This window comes from Cyanistes caeruleus, chromosome 31 (assembly GCF_971803275.1).
Source record: "Cyanistes caeruleus chromosome 31, bCyaCae1.hap1.1, whole genome shotgun sequence".
Taxonomy (NCBI): Eukaryota; Metazoa; Chordata; class Aves; order Passeriformes; family Paridae; genus Cyanistes; species Cyanistes caeruleus.
Window position 1 is genome coordinate 1,397,192 of NC_141731.1, and position 23,276 is coordinate 1,420,467.

Genomic DNA, 23,276 nt, shown 5'->3' on the forward strand with positions numbered 1-23,276 from the left:
GCCAGGGAAGGAGGGAGAGCTGGAGGGGATGATGTTTCTGTAAGAATTATTTTGCTTCTCATTTTCTTGCTCTGACATGTTGGATAATAAATTCAATTATTTTCCCCAAGTCAGGTGTGCTGTGCCCATGACCAATGATTGAACTGTCCCTGTAATAGATTGCTAACGTTCATCAAATTTCATTTAATATAATTAGTCTAAGTATAATGTAATTGCTGAAGCTGTTTTAAGACCTAACACTGTAGAAATGCCAAACCACAACCTCCGGTTGCAGAAAGAAAAAGCTGAAGTTGCAGAGAAGCCAGACTACAGCAGCTGCAGAGAAGTTAGACCACAGCATCCAGTGGCACAAACAAAAATTAGAACATCTCCTTATTAAGGAGAATTGCCTAACTGTCATAAGACCAACGCCCGATCATGGACTGAGGAAGACTACAAGCCTTCACCCCACGACCACCGGGAGGCAGAAGAAGACCCTCTTCTTCTGGTGGCGCAGGCGCCGACGCGATTCAGGAAGACACCGACACAGGGACTGTATAAAGGGAAACCTCCCCAGCTAAAGCGCGCAGGGGGGGTGGAGACGCTGAAATAGAGCAGCGTCCCCCAGCTCGCCCCAGTTAGCTGGCCTTTTGCTTGCTTTTACCGCTTGCTAAATTAATAAAATTGGTTTTTATGAGTAATAATTTAAATTGTCCCTTTTTATTCAGTCACAACAATTTATATCTCTCCCCACCCTCATCCAGACCCCCGAGCCTTTCCTTGTGTGTTCTGCTCCCCGCCCGGGACAGGAAGGAGAGTCACAGAGTTTTCTCCTCTTTCCGGCATGCCCTGCTCCATCCTGGACTCACCCCCAGCTCGCAGCGCCCGCAGCTCCCGGGCACCCCGAGCTCCCGGCGCTTCAGCGCAGCGGCGCTTCCTTGGCCTCCTACCCGGCCCGGGCCCAGCGCCGGGGCCGCTCCTCAGCCCAGGGGTCCGAGAAATGGCGGCCAAAGGAGGCGAGGCCGTGCCGTGTGCAGAGCCCGGCGCTGGCTGCGATTGGCTGCTGCTGCCGTCACTCGGGGCTGTGGCGCGCGCTGATTGGGCAGAGCGAGGACAAGCCCGGCCCCGCTGGCGCCGCCAGGGCGGCCGTGGGGCAGGAGAGCCGCCATTGCCGGAGCGTCTGTGCGGGCCCGGGAGGGGGCGGCAGCAGCGGCCGGAGCCCGGTGAGGCGGCGGCGGAGCTCGGAGGCGGCCCCAGCGCAGCGTCCCGGGCCCAGCGCAGCCACCTCCGGCCTCCCGACACGAAGCGGGACGAGCCAGCGCTGCTCCGCCACCGCCTCCTGCCGAGGCCCCAGCGGCAAGGAGACCGCGGGCAGCCGCTCCCGCAGCGCCCTCAGCCCAGGGCCAACACGGGCCGGCCACGGCACAAGCCACCCGCCACAGCCCCTGCCGCCCCCTCCCGGGCCCGCAGCGAGCCCCGAGCCCCCGCAGAACCCAGCGCGGCTCCCACCTGCGATGGCTGGGGCCGCCTCCGAGCTCCGCCGCCGCCTCTCCGGTTGTTATCAATGAAATTACAATTTTGACAACTAGGTCCCTTGGGTTAATGGCAGTTTAATCAAAAATGAATGCAATTTCGCAAATTGAATAGTCATTTGGTATAAAAGAATACAGTTTAGTAAAAGAACATAATTCAGCAAGAAATTACAATTTATATATATATATAATCTGCCCGTAATTAAGTATGATTAAAGCATAAACAATACCAACCGGGCTACACAGAGGGTTTATCATCAATTCAAGCTAAACTTATATACCGTATGCCTATACATATTCATTACTGTTTCCTGTAAGTTTCCTCCTATTTCCAATTTTTCTGACTTGACGTCACTTTACCTCATGGCGCATGCCTCACTTGTTGTTAGGGGGTCTTCAGTCTTCTTTTGGGGGTCTTTTGGCGAAGGCTTCTCCTCTTCCTCGTTGTCCTTTGGATAACCTTACAGGTTCGTGTGTGCATACTAAGCATTGTGTTACGTTAGTCTACTAATTAGTCTGATATTTTCTGATTTTCAGGCCCAATGCCTAAAATCATTCTAATTTTGTCCATCTCAAGGCCGTTTTAGCCTTGAGACATCACTTATTTTCCAAACTACATTCTGTACCTCAATTTTAACATGTAACATCTGTAAAGGGGTACATCTGCCTCGTAACACTGATTCTTTTGATTGCTTCTAATAATAGCTTTCTGAATAGTTACAATTTAGTCAGCACAAATCAATTCCATTTATTACAAGATGAATTCCCTGGAATTTCCCATTCCTCCTGTCTCACTTTCGCGTCTCCCAAACTGCATCCCCGGGATCCGCCTGCCTCTCCCTGCCCCAGCCCCCCTTTCCCGTCACCCAGGAACCCCCTGGACCCCCATTCCTGCCTTTCCCAGCTCCCAGACCCTGCTCTCCTCAACCCCAGGGACCCCTGAACCCCTTTTTTTGGGCACAGGATCCCCCTGGATCCCCCATCACGCCTCTCCCAACCCCTTCCTTGAACCTTGGACCATTCCCGGCTCTCGCAGTTCCGCTTCCTGACCCCCAATCTCTGCATCCCCTCAGTTCTTCACCCCCTGCTCATCCTGTATGGGGGTCCCAGGGGGTCCGGGGGGGTCCCTGGGGTGTCGTGTAGGGTCCCAGAGGGGGTTCTGGTCCCTGGGACCCCCCCTGAGTTTCCAGTCCCGTGCACTGGGACCCCACCCCTGCACTCCTTTATCCTGTACCAATCCCTCCCGCACCCCCTTTCCCATTCATCCCGCTTTTCCCAGTCTTCAGACCCCTCCTTTTACTTCACTCTGAGACCCCCCCCCAGACCCCAATTCCTGCTTTTCTCAGCTTCCACCCCCCTCTTTCCTCTGCATCAAGGACCCCCAAGCCCCCCATTCCAGCCATCCCAGGTCTCCCCACCTCGTGACCCCTTTCCTTGACACTGGGGACCCCTGGACCCCCTTTCCTGGGCACAGGGACCTGCTGGAACCCCCACCCCACCTCTCCCAGTCCCTGCACCCCCCTTCCATAACCCTGGAACCCCCTGAGCCCCTGGACACCAGGACCCCCCTGCACGCTCTTTCCTGTCCACCCCACCTCTCCCACCCCTGGACCCCCTTTCCTTGGCCCCAGGATCCCCAAACCCCTTCAAGGCTCTCCCAGTTCCCCTTTAATTGATCTATGACCCCCTCAGCCCCCCCAAATCTCTGTGTCCCCCCAGTTCTCCATTCCCTGCATTACCTGGATGTGGCGGTGTCAGAGCCCAGCCCAGGGGTCCCCCAGTTCATGTCCTTGGGGTTCATGGATGGGATCCCCTTCACACGCTACGACAGCGAGCGGGGCCAGGTGGAGCTGCTGATGCAGTGGATGGAGGATGGAGCTGAGCCGGGATATTGGGAGAGCCAGACCCAGATCGCTGTGAGGAACCAGCATCTGGATGCCAGGAACCTGGAGACGCTGCAGCACCGGTACAACCAGAGTGGGGGTGAGTGGGGGGGATCTGTGGGGTGGGAATGGGATCCATGGGGCTGAGATGGGATCCATGGGGCTGGAATGGGAATTGTAGAGCTGGAATGGGGGATCCCGTGGGGCTGGGATGGGACCTGTGCAGCTGGAATGGGAACTGAGGGACTGGGGTGGATAGCCGTGGGACTGGGATGGAGGTCCATGGGGCTGGGATCTATGTGGATGGGATGGGATCTGTGGGGCTGGGGACACAATTCCATGGGTCTCTGTTGGTACAATCCCCCCAGGTCTCCACACCTCACAGTGGCTTTACGGCTGTGACCTCCTGGACAATGGGAGTGTCCGTGGATCCAGCCGGTACCGCTACGACGGGTGGGATTTCATCTCCTTCAAGCTGAGATACAAGAGCTTTGTGACAGCCAACAACGCTGCTGAGATCACCCAGAGGCTCTGGAAAGAAAAAGGGAACGTGGCTGGGGGCTGGAGAATTACCTGAAACATGTCTTCCCAGAATGGTTCCGGAAATACTTCAGATATGGGCAGAAAGAGCTGGAGCGCAAAGGTGGGTGGGAATTTGGGATTTGGGAATAGAGGACTCGGGAACGTGATAATTCCTGTGGGAATTCCATGGACAGATACTGCCCCCATCCCATTCCCATGGAATTCCATGCATGAGTTCCACCATTATCCCATTCCAGTGGTCCCTGACGTCCATGTGTCCAGAAAAGAGGAACATGGGACACTGATTCTATCCTGCCACGTGTACGGATTCTATCCCAACACCACTGCGGTCAGCTGGATGAAGGGAAGTGAAATCCGGGATCAGAAGATGGAGTGGGGCGGGATCGTTCCAAACAGCGACGGCACCTTCCATACCTGGGCCAGGATCGAGGCACTGCCGGAGGAGTGGGAGCAGTACCGGTGCCAGGTGGAGCATCCCGGAATGCTGGAACCTGGGATCTTCACTTGGGGTGAGGCTGGGAATGTGGGAATTGAGGATCTGGAATTCTGGAATGGGGATTCTGCTTCCCCTCCTCACTATCCCACGTTTCCCAGAGCCAACATATGGTGGGAATCTCGCCATGGTGATCGCTGTGTCCATCATTGCTGCCATCCTCGTCCTTGTCCTCATTGGATTCGGTGTCTGGAGGTTCCAATCCGGTAACACACGGGATGGGGGTCGGGAAGGGGCACAGGATACCCGGCACTGTTCTGGGAATGCAGCACCCACACTGATCCCGCTGTTTTTCCACAGGGAGGAGGGACAGGAATGGATACAACCTGCCAGCTGGTGAGTTCCAGTGGTGAATCCAGCTTTGGATCCCCTCTTTGTGCATCCCAGGGTGGATCCCGGGGTTAATCCCGGTGTGTGATCCATGCTGGAATCTCACGGATCTTCTCTTTCTGCAGGAAGGGACATGGAAATGAATGGCTGAACCACATTTTTGGAGCAGGATTGGGGTAGGATTCCAGAGGGGGATCGGGCGGATGGATGGACTGGGATCAGGGAGGGATTCTGGATCAGAGCAGGGATCCAGAGCAGGATCAGATGGAATTGTTGAGAGGGATGGGTGCTGGATTCTGGAGCAGGATCAGGTGGGATGGAATGGAGCAAGATTGGGGTAGCAGGGATGGGGCGGGATCAGGTGGGATTCTGGATCAAGGCAGGATTCCAGTGTGGGATTAGTTGGGATGGATGGAGCAGGATCAGGTTGGGATTCCCGAGAGGGATTGGGATAGGGTCGATGTGGCATGATCGGCTGGGATGGATGGATGGATGGATGGATGGATGGATGGATGGATGGATGGATGGATGGATGGAGAAGGATTGGGTGGGATGGATATAGTGGGAACAGGTGGGATTATTGGGGCAGGATCAAGTTGGGACTCCAGAGAGGGATTGGTGCGGGATGGATGGAGTGGAATCAGGGAGGGATTTAAGTATGGGATTGGGTGAAATGGATGGAGCAGGATTGGGGTGGGCTCAGGTGGGATGGATGGAGCAGAATTGGTGCAGAATGGATGAAGCAGGATTGAGGCAGGATCAGGTGGGATTCTGGAGCAGCTCCTGCTCCCCATGGGCTCCAGCCAGGTCCATCCTGTGGAATGGGGTCAGGGACAGGGTGACACCATGACCCTCTCTAAACCCGGCGGGAATCACCACTGGAGCGATCCACGGAGCTGGATCTGGCCCTTTTCCTCTTCCCAGGAAAGCCGAGAGCTGCCAGCAGAGTTCATCCCACTGCTGCCACCCACCCCCCCAGCTCTTGCTAACAGATTGATTTCCTGTTTTCCAATGTTTTAGAGCCAAAACCCACAAATATTCCTGATGCTTTAGTTCTGGTGTGAAATTATCCTGCTTGGGGCAAGAAATCCGGGTTCCTCCTCCAGTGTCCAGCAGTTCCTCTCTGGGAGCCGGGGGTGGGATTGGGGACACTGGGGACAGGGATGGGGACACTGGGGACAGGGATGGGACACTGGGGACAGGTTTGTGACACTGGGAGCAGGGATGGGAGCAGCAGGAATGGGAATGGGGACACCAGGAACTGGGGTGGGCAATCCAGGAACTGGGGTGGGGACAGCAGGACCAGGATGGGGCACCAAAAATGGGAATAAGGACACCAGGAGAGGTTAGGGACATCAGGAGCGGGTTGGGGATACCAGGAGTGGGTTGGGGACATCAGGACTGGGACAGGGACACCAGGAGAAAGGTGGGGACTTGCCAGCCACGCCCAGCTCCATTCCCCAGGATTCATTTCCCATGCTGTGTCTCATGTCCAAAGTGTCCCCAAAAGGGTTTGGCCACACTGGGCTCATGGAGGGGCAGTGGAATGGGGGGAGGGGTCAGACCAGGCCTCGCTGTCCCCAAGTGTCCTTGAGTGTCCCAAAATTGGTACTTGGGATCACAGAGAGGTTCCCTGGCCATGACCACAGCCATGACACGAGCACAAGATGACCGTGAGATGAGAGTGACCATGAGTGACACAACCCTGAGATGACCATGACCATGGGATGACCATGACTGTGACCATGACCGTGACCAGGAGATGACCATGACCATGACACAACCATAACTCTGACCATGAGATGATTTGGACCAAGAGATGACCATGGGACAGCCATGGCCTTGAGGTGACCCTGACGTGATTGTGGCCATGAGATGACCATGAGGTGACAATGACATGATCATGAGATGGCCATTACAGTGAGATGACCATGAGCATAAAATGATGGTGATCAGGAAATGACTGTGACCACAAGATGACCATAAGATGATCGTGACAATGATATGATCATGAGATAACCATGACACCACCATGGCCATGAAATGATGAAGGCCTTGAGATGACCTTGGCTGTGACCATGACAGAATCTTGACCAAGAGGTGACCAAGAGGTGACCACACCACACCATGGCTGTGTGGTGATCAAGACCATGAGATGATCATGACACAACCATGGCTGTGAGATGATTGTGACCATGAGGTGACTGTAAGATGACCATGAGATGACCATGACCATAAGATGATGGTGATGACCATAACCGTGGGAAATAAGAAAACCCTTACAGAATAAGGACCTTTTCCACCTTTGTTAAATCCTGGTCACTTCCGTTCACTTTTGTTCCCCAAAAAGCACTCTGGGAAGGGTTCAGCTGCAGGTCAGATGGTCCGAGAGTGGGCCGGTGGTCATCTCATGGGTGAGGCAGTGATTGTCTGGGGAGATGCGTGGCCACCACACAATCAGAGAGCTGATTGGGTAAAGGGACACATCAACAGCAATACCGCAGTGGCCGGCAGCCAATGTGTGCTTGGTTTGGTTTAGTTAAGTTTTGTTAAGTTTGGGTTAAGTTTAGGTCAGGTTTGGTTAAGTTTGGGTTACGTTTGGTTTTGTTTGGGTTAAATTTGGGTTAGGTTTGGTTAAGTTTGGTTAATTTTGGGTTAGGTTTCAAGTAGAAAAAGGCTCGGTTGGTTACAATAAAGGATCTTTGAAGCAAGCAAGGAAGTCCGTGTGTCTTCGTTCCCCATTGCTACTCATGACCATGAGATGGCCATGATGATGATCATGAGATGAGTCAGCTATGATCCTGGCATAGCCATGATATGATTGTGGCCATGAGTTGACCATGACATGATCATGAGGTGACCATGAGAGGACTGTGACCATCAGATGACCACGACACAGTCATAAGCATGAGATCGTGACCATGAGAGGACCATGAGCATGAGGTGATTGTGATCAGGAGACGACAATGAACATAAGATGATGTTGCTCAGGAAATGACCATGACCATAGCATGACTATGACTGTGGCCATGACATAACTGTGGCCATAAGATGACCACGAGATGACCATGAGCATTTCATGACCATGACATAGCCATGAGGTGATCAAGGTCATGAGATGACCATGAGATGACCGTGACTTAACCATGGTCATGGGGTCGTAATGACCATGAGATGAGCAAGAGATGACCATGGCCTTGATACAACAATGATCATGAAATGACCATAATGAGGCAACTATGAGCATGTGATGATTGTGACCAAGAGATGAACATGAGATGACCACAACACAACCATGGCCATGAGACCATTGTGACCATGAGGTGATTCTGAGATGACCATGAGATGACCACGACTATGAGATGACCACGACTGTGAGATAACCATAACATGACCATGACGGGATCAAGACCATGACAGGATAGTGACCATAAGATGACCACAAGATGATCATGAGATGACCATGACCATGACATGACCATGACCATGAGATGACCGTGAGCATATGATGACCATGACCATGATATGAACTTGACAGAACCATGACCATTACAATGAGAGATGACCATGGCCATGAGATGATGGTGATCAGGAAATGGCCATGACTATGAGATGACCGTGACCATGACACAACCACAACCATGGAATGACCATGTTATGATTGGCCATGAGTTGACCGTGAGATGACCATGACATGATTGTGACCATGAGATGGCCATGAGCATGCAATGACCCTGACTGTGACCATGACACAGCCATGGTCATGGACCATCATGATGAGATGACCATGAATGTGAGATTACTTTGAGCATGTGATGACTGTGACCAAGAGGTGACCAAGAGATGACCATGAGATGACCATGCTCATGAGATCATTGTGAACATGAGATAGCCATGAGGTGACCATGATGTGATTGTGACCATGAGATGACCATGACAATGAGATGACTGAGAGGATGAGATGATGACTATCAGGAAACGACCATGCGATGGATGTGAGATCATGAGATAATCGTGACCATGACCCAACCACCACCAAGAGATGACCATGATAAGATGGTGGCAAATGAGTTGATCATGAGATGATCATAGAACGACCATAACTGTGCAATGACCATGACCGTGACCATGACACAACCATGGCCATGGAATGATCATGATCATGGGATGACCATTACAATGAGATGACCATGACTATGAGGTGACCATGAGCATGAGATGATTGTGACCAAGAGATGACCATGAGATGATCACAACACACCATGGCCATGTGTGACCATGATCATGAGGTGACTGGGACATGACCATTACAGTGAGATGACTGTGACCATGAGATGATCATGAGATGATCATGAGATTATCATGACCATGACACACCCATGATCATAAGATGACCATTACAGTGAGATGACCATGAATGTGACCATGACATGACCATGACCATGGGATGACAATGAGCAAGCGATGACTGTGACCGAGACATGACCACAACACAACCATGGCCATGTGGTGATCAAGGCCATGAGATGACCATGACTGTGACCATAATACAACCACAACCATGAAATGATCGAGATCATGACATGATTCTGACTATGAGTTGACCAAGAGATAACCATGCCCATGACACAAGCACAGCTGTGAGGTGACCATGATATGATTGTGGCCATGAGATGACCATGACACACCTGTGGTATGAGGTGATTGAGACAATGAGGTGGCCATGATGATGCAATGACCATGACACAACCATGAGCATGAGATGATTTGGATTAAGAGATGACCATGAGGTGACAACAATATGACCGTGGCTATGAAATGATTGTGACCATGGGGTGACTATGACAATGAGATGATGGTGATAAGGAGATGACCATGACCACAAGATCACCATGACCATGAGGCAACCATGAGATGACTATTACAGCGAGTTGACCATGAGCATGAGATGATGGTGATCAGGAAATGACCATGACTGTGATGATGACATAACTAGGACTGTGAGATAACCACGAACATGAGATATTGAGACCAAGAGATGACCATGAGATGACCATGACCACGACCGTGACCATGAGAGGACTGTGACCATGTCATGACCATGTTTCCTAGTTTAGGGCAAATCTGGGAGAAAACCTTAAATGGGGTGCCCCCAGGAAAGCAAAATTCAAATGACCCCTCCCCTCCAGAAATGCTGGGGCTTTTGCAGGTGTGCTTGGCTTGCAGCCTCTTTACAGAGCATGCTGACCCTAACAGTGAACTGCCAAAGAAAACAAAGTGATAAATACTCCTGCTTGTTGAACAAGAGCAAGTATCAAACAAAGGTCTGCAAACATCTGATAATTTGCTTTAAGATAAGGATAGTAACGTGTTTAGAGAAGAACGCAAACTGTATTATAAATCAGAGCTATAAGTTTGTATTCTATTTTTAGATGCTTGGCTAAAACTATATAAGTAATGCAAGAGCAAGAAATAAAGGTCTCAGTTCCACATCATATTGGTGTGCTGTCTGATTCCTGCCTTAAGATTGGACTTCAACACAGAAAAAAAAAATTCTTTCGAGAAAAGTGGAAAAAACTGTTTATGTAAAAGAAATTGAATAATATTAAACAATAAAACCTCTCACTATTCGATGAAATGGTAAATCTAGGAAGCAAAGTCCTTTTCATGTGGTGTAGCTCAGCCCGCTCAGGTTCTTATCAGTCCCTCCAGCGCCAAAGAAAGGACCAAAAGCAGAAAGGGGCATCCCAGCCTGTTTCTTCCATGCAGGAATAGTGTCACAGTGACTGTGAGCTGATGAAGACGGAGATGGGATTTAATCCAAAGCAGATGGTGCAGTGGGTGCTCACCTGTGATATGTATCCCTCACAGTACCTATTTATTTGGAACACTAGGAAGATTATGAGCCTGGTCAAGATATTAACCCTTTCAATACAGACATGAGACCTACAAACCTTGTTCATCTCTCCAGGGACAGAAAAGGACAGAGTAACAACGCACAAAAAAACAACATAAAAACATCAAAGTCAGTAAAAAAAAAGTTAAACCATAAATAGAAAAGAAATGAAAAAATGGCAATTGAAATGAAAATATTCTTTTAGTAAAGCCATAGAAATAAACAATGATATATGAAAGTATCTCCTTTAATTAATGAAAAAAGAATAAAAAAATATTCAAACTGTAAATCTAAATGAAAGCACCCATAAATGAAACCAAACAAATGTTAAAGTAACTGTAATCCCATAAAAAGTTTGAACAGAATATAAAAACAATATAAATATATAATATATAATATATAATATATAATATATAATATATAATATATAATATATAATATATAATATATAATATATAATATATAATATATAATATATAATATATAATATAAAAAAAAATTAATAAAGTGTCCTTTGCACCCAGGGAGAGAAGAAGAAAACTTCTGTTCCCAGAGATGATCACAAAAACAAATGAAGAAAACCTTTGCCTTCAAACAACTCATCCTTAAAATAACACCCCATGAATTCATAACCCATAGCACACCTCTAGGAGGGCTGTAAAAATGAGAAAAATGTCATGATAGCAAAATTTCTTGCCAGGCAGCTGCAATTTGTAAAAATAAAAAACCACAAAAAATCTGTTCCTTGTAAAAAAGTCTCCATGACATAACAAAATCTAATAAAAACTATTGTAAAATTAATACTGTTGTAGCATCCTAAATTCTATCTCTACGTAGTCAGTTAAAACAAAAAAAAAGGTATACAGGGGGAGGAAAGGTGTTCTGAAAGTTTAATTCTGGTTTCTCATTCTTGTAGTCCTGTTAATAAAGTTTCTTTATTCCTGTTTTGCCCTTCTCCTAATAATTTCTATCACAGCAAGAAATGAGTAAGTGCCCTGGAGATTTCAGCCAGCACTAAACCCACCACATTATTTAGTGCATTAGCCAAAAAACTCAAATTAGCAAATCTCAGCCACTGCTCCAGGCTGTAGCTGAGGATCCCCAGCCAAGCTCAGAGGGAGGAGAACACAGCATTTGTGGGATCCTTTCCAGTCTGACTTGCTTTAGCTGGAGCCTGGGGGAGGAGAGAGCAGGAGAAGGGTTGGCTGAGTCCTCTCCCCTCTGCCTTGCCCTTCTCTGCTGGATCCTCAGTTCATCCCACACCCACCCCAAGACTCCATCCCCATCCTACTGGTGGTCAGGAGATTAAAAGAGATAAAGAGGAGATAAAATAGATAGAGAGAAGAGAAAAAGTGAAGTTTGAATGCAGCTTAAATATGGAAGAAATACGTATGTTACTGACTGCTGAGAGTTCCAAGGGAGCTGAAGGGTTTGCGAAGGGACAGGAGCCCGTGAAGGGCTCAGGAGCTGCTGCCGGGAGGGAGGAAATGCACCAATGGCTCCCAGCAGAGTCTGTGCTTTGAGGCTCTTTCCCAAACAGCTGCAGGAGGGAAAGCAGCTGAGTTTGGAGGAAGAGTTTTCTGCGGAGGTTTCCTGTTTGGAGCTGTCACAAGCTTGAGCTGCTCAAGGGAAACGCGGCTCTGCTTCCAGCAGGGCCCAACTGCCCGGGAGCACAACTTGGTTCCCTGGCCCTGAGCCAACGGGCAGCAGCAGCTTCTGTTCCCTCCTGGCTCTTGTGTCATTTCCAGCAGCACAAGACACACCAAGAAAAGCTCCTCCAGAACATGCCATGAGAAACACAACCCGATTTCATTGCATGAAGGAGCTCTGACAGTCCCACGGGCTCAGGTTTGTTTGTCAGTGAACAGAGCAGGGAAAAGCACAGCCACATTCCCTGCACAGGGAATTCACAGGAGGAAAGTGCAGCGCTGGAGGATGTGCTTGGATACAACGTTCCCACGGCAGTTTTGGGGATAAAATCTTCAGCAGAGAGAAAAGAAAAAGTCCTACCAAGGGTGGGCTGGGGAGGGCTGGTGCTTCCCGTGAGGCTCCCAAAGCTCAAGAGGACAAAGCCCAGACCTTGTCCAAGCTGCGAGCTGGGTCTGAGCCAGAAACCAGGGGGTGGCAGAAGACATTGCTGCTGAAGGGCTTCAGATTGCCAAAGCTAAAGTGTCCAGGATCAAGGAACAACTTGAGGTTACAGAAGTCCCAGTGCCCACGTTCCATCCCCTCATTTCAAGCTGAAAGCAGAGCTCCACTCTGCTTTTAAATAATGTCAACTTCAACAAAATTCCCTTAAAGACCCCATGAAGGTTCACACTGTGAGAGCTCACTCGAGGCAGCCCCAACTCCTGCCCTGGTTCAGTCCCTCTCAAGCCCACTGTGCTTTGCAGCTGCTTTGCTCCAGCTCCCCCCAAATCACCACAAATTCCACTGAACGGAACCAAATCCAAATCCTTGTGGGTCGGGACAAGAGCAGGGAGAGGTCACTCAGGGATCACCATCAGGGCCACAACAGCCCGACATGGGGAAATGAACTGAATTTAGGATTGAGCAAATCAGACCAGGAGAATGAGGATTAAAATCAATCTTGAGAAACACCTCCTCCCGCTCCTGAACTTTTCTGTCCAGGCCGCTGCTCGCGGGGCACAGAGAGGGGCCCGGCCGTGTCCCTCCAAACCTCCCTGGGAATCAGCCCAGAGCCCTCAGGCTTCCTTCCATCCCCGGGGGCCCTTGTCCCTCCCAATGGCTCCCGTGGCTCTCCCAGTCCATCCCAGCCTCTCCCAGTCCATCCCAGTCACCCCGCCTGTCCATCTCGCTCCTCCGTGGATCTGGCGCCCCTCAGCCAATCAGAACGCGTCTCTCTGATGACTCATCAGTTGCCGGGCAGATCCACAGAGCCGAGAGCCCCGCGCTGGACTCGGCCTCCCAGTGCCACCAGAGTCCCGCCCAGTGCCACCACGGTCCCGCCCTGAGGCCCCAGAGTCACTCCCACTCCTTTTTAGCCCATTCCCAGTCTATTCCGAGTTCATTCCCACTTCACTCCCAGACCTCCACAGTCTCTTCCAGCGTCCCAGTATCCACTCTATTCTCTTTCAGTGCCACCCCAGTCCCTCCCAGTCCATTCCCAGTCCCTCCCAATGACACACCGCTCCTTTCCACTCTCTCCCAGTTCCCCCAGCGTGTCCATCTCGCTGGTGCCCTCCAGCTCCCAGCCCGGCCCCGGCCGCCTGCTCTGCTCCCTGATGGATTTCTCCCCTGCCCACATCCAGCTGAGCTGCTCCCAGGGCCAGCAGCAGCTCTCGGGCCACGTGCTGGCCACTGCCGTGCTCCCCAGCGGGGACTGGAGCCAGCAGCTCCTGGTGCTGCTGGAAACCGCCCCCGGCAATGCGGGCTCAGCTCCAGCTGCCAGGTGCAGCACGTCAGCCTGGAGCACCCCCTGAGCCGGCACTGGGGCACGGCCCGGCCCCCACAGCACCGGGGGCAGCGGGGGAGGCACTGGCGGGGCCCAGAGGGGGATTGGGGTGTGCTGGGAGGAACTGGGAGGGAGTTTGAGATGGCCTGGTTTAGATTGGGGAAGGGACTGAGGTGCTTAGGATGGCTGGGAAGGGGTTTGAAGGATGATGGGGAGGGTGGGATGGGGTTCTGGGGGTCCTGGTGGACACTGGAAGGGAGTTTGGGGGTGCTGGGTGTCACTGGGAGGGATTTGAGTGAGCCTGGAGGAGCTGGAAGGAGATTGGAAATCAGGGATTAGAATGAGGTTGGTTGCACTGGGAAGAGACTAGGAGAGGGTTTGGGGGTCCTGGGGCAGTGGGGAGGAATTGGGAGGGGGCTGTGGGATCCTGAGAGGAACAGGAGGGGCTCTGGTGGGACCTGGGGAGGCTGGAAAGAGACTGGCAGTGATTTAGCAAAATAGCAATATTGATCCAGTATCAACATCAATCTGTTAATGGACAAAAAACCTCTCCAACAGTTTAAAGTTACAAAGTGGATGTTTAATCACAGCACTGGGCGAGTGCGGGAGTCATCCCCTTTATACGCACTGCAACCTGACAAAAGATTCCAGCGTGTATTTATTTACAAAAGTCTTGAATATTCAAAATACTAATACATATTCACAATGCTAACACCTCCCATTCCCCACCTTGGATTAAAAAGCATGGTAATGAGATTAAGAAGTCATGATGACTGCGTGGTTGGCTCCCTAATTTGAGGAGGGGGTCGTTTTAGTGAGGAGGGGTCATCAAAAGATGAAGGAAAACTGCTCTTCCTCACTCTCACCTTTCTACCTTTACAGTGGTTGACATTACAAATGACATTTGGTACAACTCCAGTTTCCTCCCTTGTCACTTTTAAATGGGTTTCCAGATGTAAGGTCTGTGATCTTCCTGAACACGTTCATCAGTTTCTCTTTTCTCATTATAAGCACATCTAAACAAACATACAATGACAAGTAATTTTTTACCTAAGACTGAGATTGATTATCTCAAGTTCTGCTTCTAACTCAATCATTGACACTAACTAGTTCCAGCAAGGCCTGTCTCTAGCTAAGATCTCTAATTTTTCTCTAATTCATCATATTTTAAAATTAGTGACTCCAAAGCAGGTTTCAGAGGGTCCTGGGTGAGCTGTGGGAGACTGGGAGGATCCCTGGAGGGGCTTGGGGCATCTGTGAGAGGTTTTGGGGGGGATCCTGACCCGTGCAGACCTCCCAGACATGCCTTTGGATGACACCCACAGCAAGATGCTGACGGGGATTGGGGGCTCCTTGTTGGGCTTCATCTTCCTGGCACTGGGGTTCACCTTCTGACTGTGCAAGAAGGTGAGGAGGGGTCCCGGGGCTCGTGTCTCCCTCCCACAGAGTGTGTGTGCTTCCCCCAGTCTGGTGTCATGCCCTTTTCTCTGCCAACAGAGCTCCTGAGGCAGGAGCAAAAGGTTCTCTAGGATTGAAAGTCAACAAATCCGCTCTCCCCAAGGAATTCCCATTGTTGGTCTGTGTCCCAATGCATGTTCCTCCCCTGTGCTCATCCAGGTGCTCACAGGGAGTCAGGAAGATGTGGAGCCTCCCAGCCAGGTGTCTTCCCAACACGGATCACCAGGGCTCTGCCCAACAGGGGTCACTGGGGATCCTCCCATGGGGGATGGAGCTGGAGCAGCACACGAAGCTCTTCCCGCACTCGGGGCACTCACAGGGCTTCCCTTAGTGGTGCCTCCGTTGGTGTTGGGTCAAGTTACAGCTCTGTGAGAAGCTCTTCCCACACTGGGGACACTCGTAGGGCCTCTCCCCAGTGTGGATGCGCCGGTGGACGGTGAGGTTGGAGTTTTGCTTGAAGCCCTTCCCGCAGTCGGGGCAGCGGAAGGGCCTCTCGTCTGTGTGAATCCGCTCATGTTTGATGAGAGTGGAGGTGGTCTGAAACCTCTTCCCACATTCAGGACACTCGTAGGGCCTCTCCCCAGTGTGGATGAGCTGGTGATATCTAAGGCTGGAGCTCCGCCCGAAGCTTCTCCCACATTCCAAGCAGGTGTAGGGCCGTTCCCCACTGTGGATCCTCTGGTGCTGGATCAGGCTGGAGCTGTTCCTGAAGCTCTTCCCACATTCCCTGCATTCGTAGGGCTTTTCCCCAGTGTGAACCCTCTGGTGATATATCAGGCTGGAAAGCATGCTAAAGCTCATCCCACATTCCCCACACTCATTGGGCCGTTCCCCGGTGTGGACCCTCTGGTGATACCTCAGGTTGGACCTCTGGCTGAAGCTCTTCCCACATTCCCCACATTCATAGGGCTTTTCCCCAGTGTGGATCCTCTGGTGCCGGATCAGATAGGAGCTCCGTCTGAAGCTCATCCCACATTCCCCACACTTGTAGGGCTTTTCCCCAGTGTGGACACTTTGGTGCTGGAGCAGGCCAGAGCTGTGGCTGAAATCCTTCCCACATTCCAAGCACTTGTGGGGCTTCTCCACACCATGAGGCTTCTCCCCCTGCTCTGAGCTCCGGATGGATCTCTGGTCGCCTTCCCAGGAGAGGGGGAGTCCTTTTTCCTCGCAGCTCCCTGGGCTGGGTTTGCAGCCCCTCCTTGTGCGGCATCTCCACAGCTTTTCCTTCTCCCCCATCTGGCCTCGGTTTGGGAATGAAAAATCCTGGTTTGGGGGAAAAAACAAGAGGAGACCGCCTTGGACTGGGGGTTCCTCCTTGCCCAAGTTCATCTCAGGAAGTCATTGGGCAACTTGTGTCTGTAAGAACCCCCCAAAAAAACAACATTCAGCCCAAATATCCTCCAAACATCACAGCACAGATCAAAAACTCCCCAAACATAAAGATTCAGCCAAAACCCCCTCCAAAAGAGAAAGATTCAGCCCCTGCAAAAAACCAAAGTACCAACATTTAGCAGAAAAAAGCTCAGAAACACCAAGATTCAGCCCAGTGAAAATCATGGATCTCCCTCCCCGGTCATCTGCTGCATGTGGGGGTGCAACACTCCTGGGGCTGGGAGAGCTGCAGATACAGAGAGGGGTGGAACCTTGTACCGCTTCCTCTTCCTGTGTCCCTACTCTTCTTCACACTCCTCTTCCTCCTTCTCCTGCACAATCCCACCTTCTGCTCCTACAGGCATCGTTTGACCATTTTGTTCTTCAACCCTGCTTCTCCTTCCCTTCTCCTCCTGCCCCCAGGCCCAGCACCCACTGCCGCCTCCCTCTTCCCCCCCAGTCCCACAGCATCCCACCGCAGGGGCACGGATGCAGCTGGGCCAGCTCGGCCTGGGGCAGCGCTGGGCTCTCGGCCGCTTCCGCCCGCACTCGCTCCCCACTGCAGCCGCTCCCGCCACCACAGCGCGGGGGGGCCCGGCCTTGGCGCTCCCCCCTCCCACCTCCCCAAATTCCCCTCCAGGGGGGCGCCAAGGCCCGGGGGGGCACAGGTGGGGTCCAGGTGGGACCATTGTGGGGAGAAAGTGAATGTTAGAAAGTCATTTTCGACAAAGAGATGATGACCCCAAAATATCTCTCAAGAGTCCCTTGGGAGCATGTGGAGGTCGTTTGCACATTCTCCCAGAGGGAATTAAGGACATGGACACCCAGGGGGGCAAGAAGGGAAGTCCAGAAGGGATTTAGACAACAGGGCATGGATGGTGTTGGTGTGCTGGGAAGGGATTGGCTGAAGGGGAGTGTGCAGGAATGTGCTTAAGGCAAGAAGCAGCAGGAGCAAGCTATGGGGTAAGAAAAAGGATGACAGAAAAGAGGGGGTAGAGAAAAATACTGAGGATTGGGAATGTTTTTCAGAAGGGTCTTATCCTCCAAATTTGCCAGCTGTGATGGGTTAGCATTTAAGAAAAAAAGTCAGAAACATCCACGAATACGATGACTCTGAGAGAGGCTGCTGGGAGTTTCTTCTCTGCCTGAGACCTGGCCAATAGCTGGCCAGTTCTGAGAATTGACAGTATGTTTGACCACTGAAAAGTGAGATTACCTTTGTGAATACCACCTTTTAACCCTAAAGCCAGGAGCTTTTGTGTCTTTTGTGTTTCCGGCTTTAAAACGTAACAGAGCTCTGGTGCAGCCGGCCCCCCCCCGCCCCCGCTTTCCCCACAGCCTGTACGGACTCGGGGTGGGGGCGTGGGGCCAGAGCCCAGCAGCTCCCGGGAAGGGGATGGAGACTGGCAGGAGCCCTTTCCCAGAGTGGCTGAGCCCCTCGGGAAGCCCGCCGAGCCCTGAACAGCAGCACTGCCAGGCCAGGCCGGTCCCTGGCTCAGCTGAAATTTCTGCTGCCGCTGGATTTCACCAGAAACTGCCGAGTATGGGGAGGGGAAGCCATCGGCCTGCAGCGTGCTGAGATGCTGACCACCCTCCCCCAGCACAGCCACTGAAAAATCACCCATCAAAAACAGCCCCAGCCGCTGCCCGTGATCATCCACAAGACTTGGGCCAGATTTAAACCCTTTCACTACCCAGATGAGACCTGCAGATTTAATCCTTTTCCAGAGAGAGGAAAGGGAGAGTGATCATCATGTAAAGAGACAACATAAACCATCAAATTCAGTGAAGGAAGGAATCAAGCCTCAGATGGAAGGAGAATGAGGACATGCTTTAATAAGCTAAAATACTCTTTTGGTAAGGCCATGGAGATGAACAATGTTTCTGAATAACTCCTTTAATTCATGAAAAGAGTATAAGGTGGAATGAACTATTCAAACCATGAAATCTGAGCAAAGGTATCCACTAATGAACTAAGCAGATGGTAGGGTAGTTGTGATCCCATGAGATGCTGGAACAGAGCATGAAAAGTGAGAGTCGATGGAGATACTTGGGCACCCAGGAAGAAAAAGAGAAAACCTCTGTTCCCAGAGATAATCACAGAGACAGATGAAGAGAACCTTTGCCTTTGAATAACTCATCCTTAAAATAATACTCCTTGAGTTCATGGCCCATGAACGCACCTCTAATTGGTGTGAAATGGGAAGAGGGCATGATGGCAGAGTTTTTTCCGGGCAGCTGCCAGTCATGAGAAATGAAAAGCCACAAGAAACTGTTTTTCCTGTGGAAAACTCTCCATGGAATGACAAGAGAGAACTCTCTCTACAAAGACGGATGAAATGACTATTGTATAGTTAGGACTGTTTTAACCACCAGGTTTTGTCTCTATGTTATCTGCTGGACAAGGAAAAAGGTGGGATGGGAAGAAAACGTGTCTGGAGGTTTTATTCTGGTTTCTTATTTTTGTAGTTCTAGGAATAAAATTTCTTTATTCCTTTTAAATTTTAAGCCTGTTTTGCCCTTCTGCTAATCCATAACTCACAGCAAGAAACGAATAAGTGTTCTAGTGATTTTTAGCTAGTGCTAAAACCACCACACCAGCTGATCCAGATCTTCTGTACCTCTAGATTCCAGGAGAGGAAAACAAGGAGGTGAGGATTTCAGGGGGTTTCTCTGAGCTGGGAGCGGCAGGAGCGGGCGCAGAGCTGCGGCACCGGGAGCACGGGCTGGGGGCCTGTGGGGAGCTGTGGGGCCGGGCCGGGGCTGTGGGGCAGCCGGGGCTCAGCGCCGGGCGCTGCCTGAGCCCAGCACCCCCCGGGCAGGGCCGGCAGTGGCCCCCGGCCCCCAGGAGGCTGCGGGACGCCCCGGCCGCTGCCCGGCCCCGTGGAGCTGCCGGCCCTGCCCGCCGGGGGGGCCGCCTTTGGACACTGCGGCAGGACAGGGACCGGCTCTGGGATACGGGCTGGGGAGGGGAGCCTCAGCACAGCCAGCACGAGGAAGGAACAGCTCACAAATGGGGATCAGACCTGCAAGGATCCAGAGGATCCTTTAAGCATTTCCTGGTGGGTCCCTGGAGAAAGGAAGGATTTTGCAGAAAGCTCAGCAGCTGCCACACGATGAGCACCCACAGGCACTGAGGGGGGTTGCAGCAGCGACAGAAGAAGCCCCTGCAGCACTTGCTCACAAAGGCTCAGCAGCTGAATGCAGCAAGGGATGAGCAAAAGGCCAAGCTGAAGGCAAAGTTCATGGCACAGTTCCTACAGCCCCTGAGGGATCAAGCCCAGGGCCCAAGGGGGCCCCAGCACCCAGGGGACACCCTCGGCCACAAGCACCTGGCACAGGCATTGCCCTCCTGGCCAGGGCACAGCCCACCCAAACAGCCCCTGGCAAGGAATCAGCCTTCCAGCTGCAGGGCACAAGGACACTGCAAGCACAGACAGCAGCACCCTCAGCACCAGCAAGTCCAGCCCTTGATGGACACGCATTCTTAGCGGTGGCACAGCTCCCATTCCACCAGGGACCCACCACACTGCAGCCCTTGGGAACATTCAGGGTGGCTCTGGATCCAGAGGAGACCTTTCCTGATGGACACAGGGGCCTCTCCATCCAATCGGAATCTTACACCTAAAGGTGTTAAGGAATATTTTAATTATGAAGGCACTAAGTGGGAATGACGAGCTGGTGAGTTTTATTCAGCCACTATTAGCAGATATGGGGGATTGTTTTGAAATGCAGGGATTTTTATTTGCTCAAAATTGTGATTATAATTTATTTGGAAGGGATTAGATGGCTAAATGGGGAATGCAAATTAATGTTGCAAAAGGTGATAAAGAGGCTGGTTCTGTTGTACCTCCGTGTCAAATGTCTGGCACAGCCTAGGCTGAAGTGAACCCACAAGTGTGGGCAGCCCCAGGGAAATTGGCAAAATTAGATATGGAGCCTCTCCAAATTTCCCTGAAGCAACCAGGACAAGAGGTGTCCAAAAGCAATCCCCTGTTCCAAGGGAGGGAAGGAAGGGCTCACAGCCTGTCTGGGAGTCCTGCTCAAGGCACGGCTTGGGGAGCCAGGGATGGCTCCCTAGAATGCTCCTATCCTGCCAAACAAGAAATCCAATGGAATTCACAGAATGCTGCAGGACCCAAGAATAAGAAATGAGATGATGAAACCGAGGCACCCCACACTCTCAGATCCTTACACCAGCCTGAACCAGGTGCCCTCCTCACACTGCTGCCATTCACAACTTGATGCAAAAGATGCTTTCTGGGGATCTGCCCACTTCCAGAGGATGCAAACACAATTCTGCCTTGGGCTGGCAACAAGAGCTAGAAGGGAAAATGCTCAAGACATGGACGGTCCTTCTGCAGGGATGCACGGAAGCACCGGCCTGATTGGGGCAAGCCTTGCAGGAAATATCAAAGGAATTGACCTCACCCCCAGGGACTGGCTTAATGCAGGATGTGGATGACTTGATCCAGTCAGAAAAACAAGGAGAAGAGGTAGAGGAAGCCTCTGTGAAATGGCATCATTTTCAGGCTAAAAAGCAGCTTTGAGTGCCTGGAAAAAAAAGTGCAAATATTGGAGAAAATGGTTAAATATTTGAGACCTATTTCGACTGAAGCTTTGTCTTGTACTGACCCTGATAGGGTTCAGGAAATCTCAGAAATAATGTTAATCAGGAGAAAAAATGAGCTGCAGCAATTCTTAGGATTAACAGGGAATTGCAGGAGCTAGATTGAGGATTCTCTTTTCCAGCCAGAACATTGTGTGACTTCTTTAGCCCCAGATAGTCTCAATGTTATGGAGTGGACATGAGAAAGAGAACAAAATTTAAAAAAATTAAAAAAATAAAATGATTGATACTCCAGCCATGGCTCTTCCAGACTCAGAAATCTGAATTGCAAGGGAATATTAAACAGGCCACCCCTGAGCCTGCACTGAAGGCAAGGCAGCAGCAGCAGCCAGGGCTCCCCAGCGGGGGAAGCCCCTGCGCCTGCCCACAGATCCTCTGCTCAAATCCTCAGCCTGGGCACCCTCCTTTGCCATCTCCAGCCACTGCGGGACAATCCTTGCTCTCACTCTTGCAGCTTCAGGCCTTTCTGTGCCTGCCCTCGCCACAGCTGCTGGGGAAGGCACCGGGACAATTCCACTCTGCCTCTCAATTCCACTCACACTCTGCCCTGCCTGGGATTAGCTCCTGGCAAAATAGACCAACTTGAAAATGGCTTCAAATCTTATTTCTCTAAAGGGACTTGGTTTGCCTTTGCCTTGGGGAAACGAATTTTAATCTTTCTTTTAAAGGAATTTTAATGTTTCTTTTCCACCACTCAGCAGAGATGAAATTAACATCTCAACAGACTGGGAATAGCCCAAAAGATTCCCACCAAGATAACGACCATCAACAAAACATCAACACCCAGCAGCAAACATCAACCAACATCTACCCCAGACACTGCCCCAGGCACAGCTGGAGACAACTGGTCTGGAAAAGGCTGAGCAGGAAATCCAGGAGTGCCCACCTAATTCACATCACAGGCACAGAAATCCGGGTGCAACAGGAAACCAAATCCTAACAACTCCACACCTTCAAACCAATGAACATTAAACCAAGGGATTTCTATGGGGTCAGACTGTATAAATTTAGAAAAATCTAGTCAAACTCATGTGTCATGGAATGATTTTCTCTGCACCCCTAGCCAAAGTGAGGAATTAATGATTTCTGTTGCACATCCTAGCCAGAATCAAGTCGTGTCTTGATTTTTTATTATTGGAGAGTTTTTGTTCATCGTGCAGTTTTGGTCACAAGACTACACCATTATTACGCTCTTTCTTAATATTCCTACTTCTACATTGTTAGTTAGACTGGTAGTGCTGGCCCAGGTGTGTGAGAATCAGTATTTAGACTTAGGGCAAGAAGTAGAAAATCTTTATTCCTTTGGATTTATTTGGGAATGTGTGTGCATGGCTGTTATGATGGCAAAAGTTTGGTGTGCGTTTTTGCACCTTTATGCCTCATTTCAAAAGACTAAAAAGTTTAAAGGTGACCCCTTAACTTGTAAAAAGATAATATAGTATTTTTTTCTTCAAAAATGTCACTTTTGGAGTGGCCACATGTGAGTCATCCCATGGCCTCCCTGGAAGAGAATTTCCATTCCAGTCAGCCAGGAGAGGAGCTTTAGAAATGCAAATGAACACTGATGGCCCAAAGCCTGCACAATGGCCCAGGGGCTTCCTACCTGGGGGGAACTGGGCTAATTCCCTCTGCCCCTCAGCCCAAGCTCTGCCTGCTTGCACAGATGGAATTTGCACAGCTAAAGGCACAGACCATTGTGAGGATATCTGACTCTGCAACAGAAAGTCGTTAAGCTGCAAAGGAAAA

At 50.9% G+C, this 23,276-nt stretch overlaps 2 protein-coding genes and 1 pseudogene across 4 annotated transcripts in view; 2 read left to right on the forward strand and 1 right to left on the reverse strand.

Annotated features, from left to right (window-relative positions):
- The window catches only part of LOC111945910 (uncharacterized), a 120,080-nt gene that overhangs the window by 85,004 nt on the left and 11,800 nt on the right, over positions 1–23,276 (forward strand). The gene's annotated exons all lie outside the window — the stretch shown is intronic.
- LOC111921981 (class I histocompatibility antigen, F10 alpha chain-like) lies at positions 3,176–4,879 on the forward strand (annotated as a pseudogene). Its single transcript, XR_015279961.1, has 5 exons — positions 3,176–3,494; positions 3,763–4,037; positions 4,174–4,446; positions 4,532–4,636; positions 4,731–4,879. The product of XR_015279961.1 is annotated as a class I histocompatibility antigen, F10 alpha chain-like (transcript).
- LOC111922151 (uncharacterized) overlaps positions 15,603–23,276 on the reverse strand; it is a 181,524-nt gene continuing 173,850 nt past the window's right edge. The window contains 1 exon segment of the mRNA XM_086866483.1: positions 15,603–16,541. Coding sequence (XP_086722609.1) covers positions 15,749–16,541 — 793 coding nt within the window. The 3' untranslated portion in view covers positions 15,603–15,748.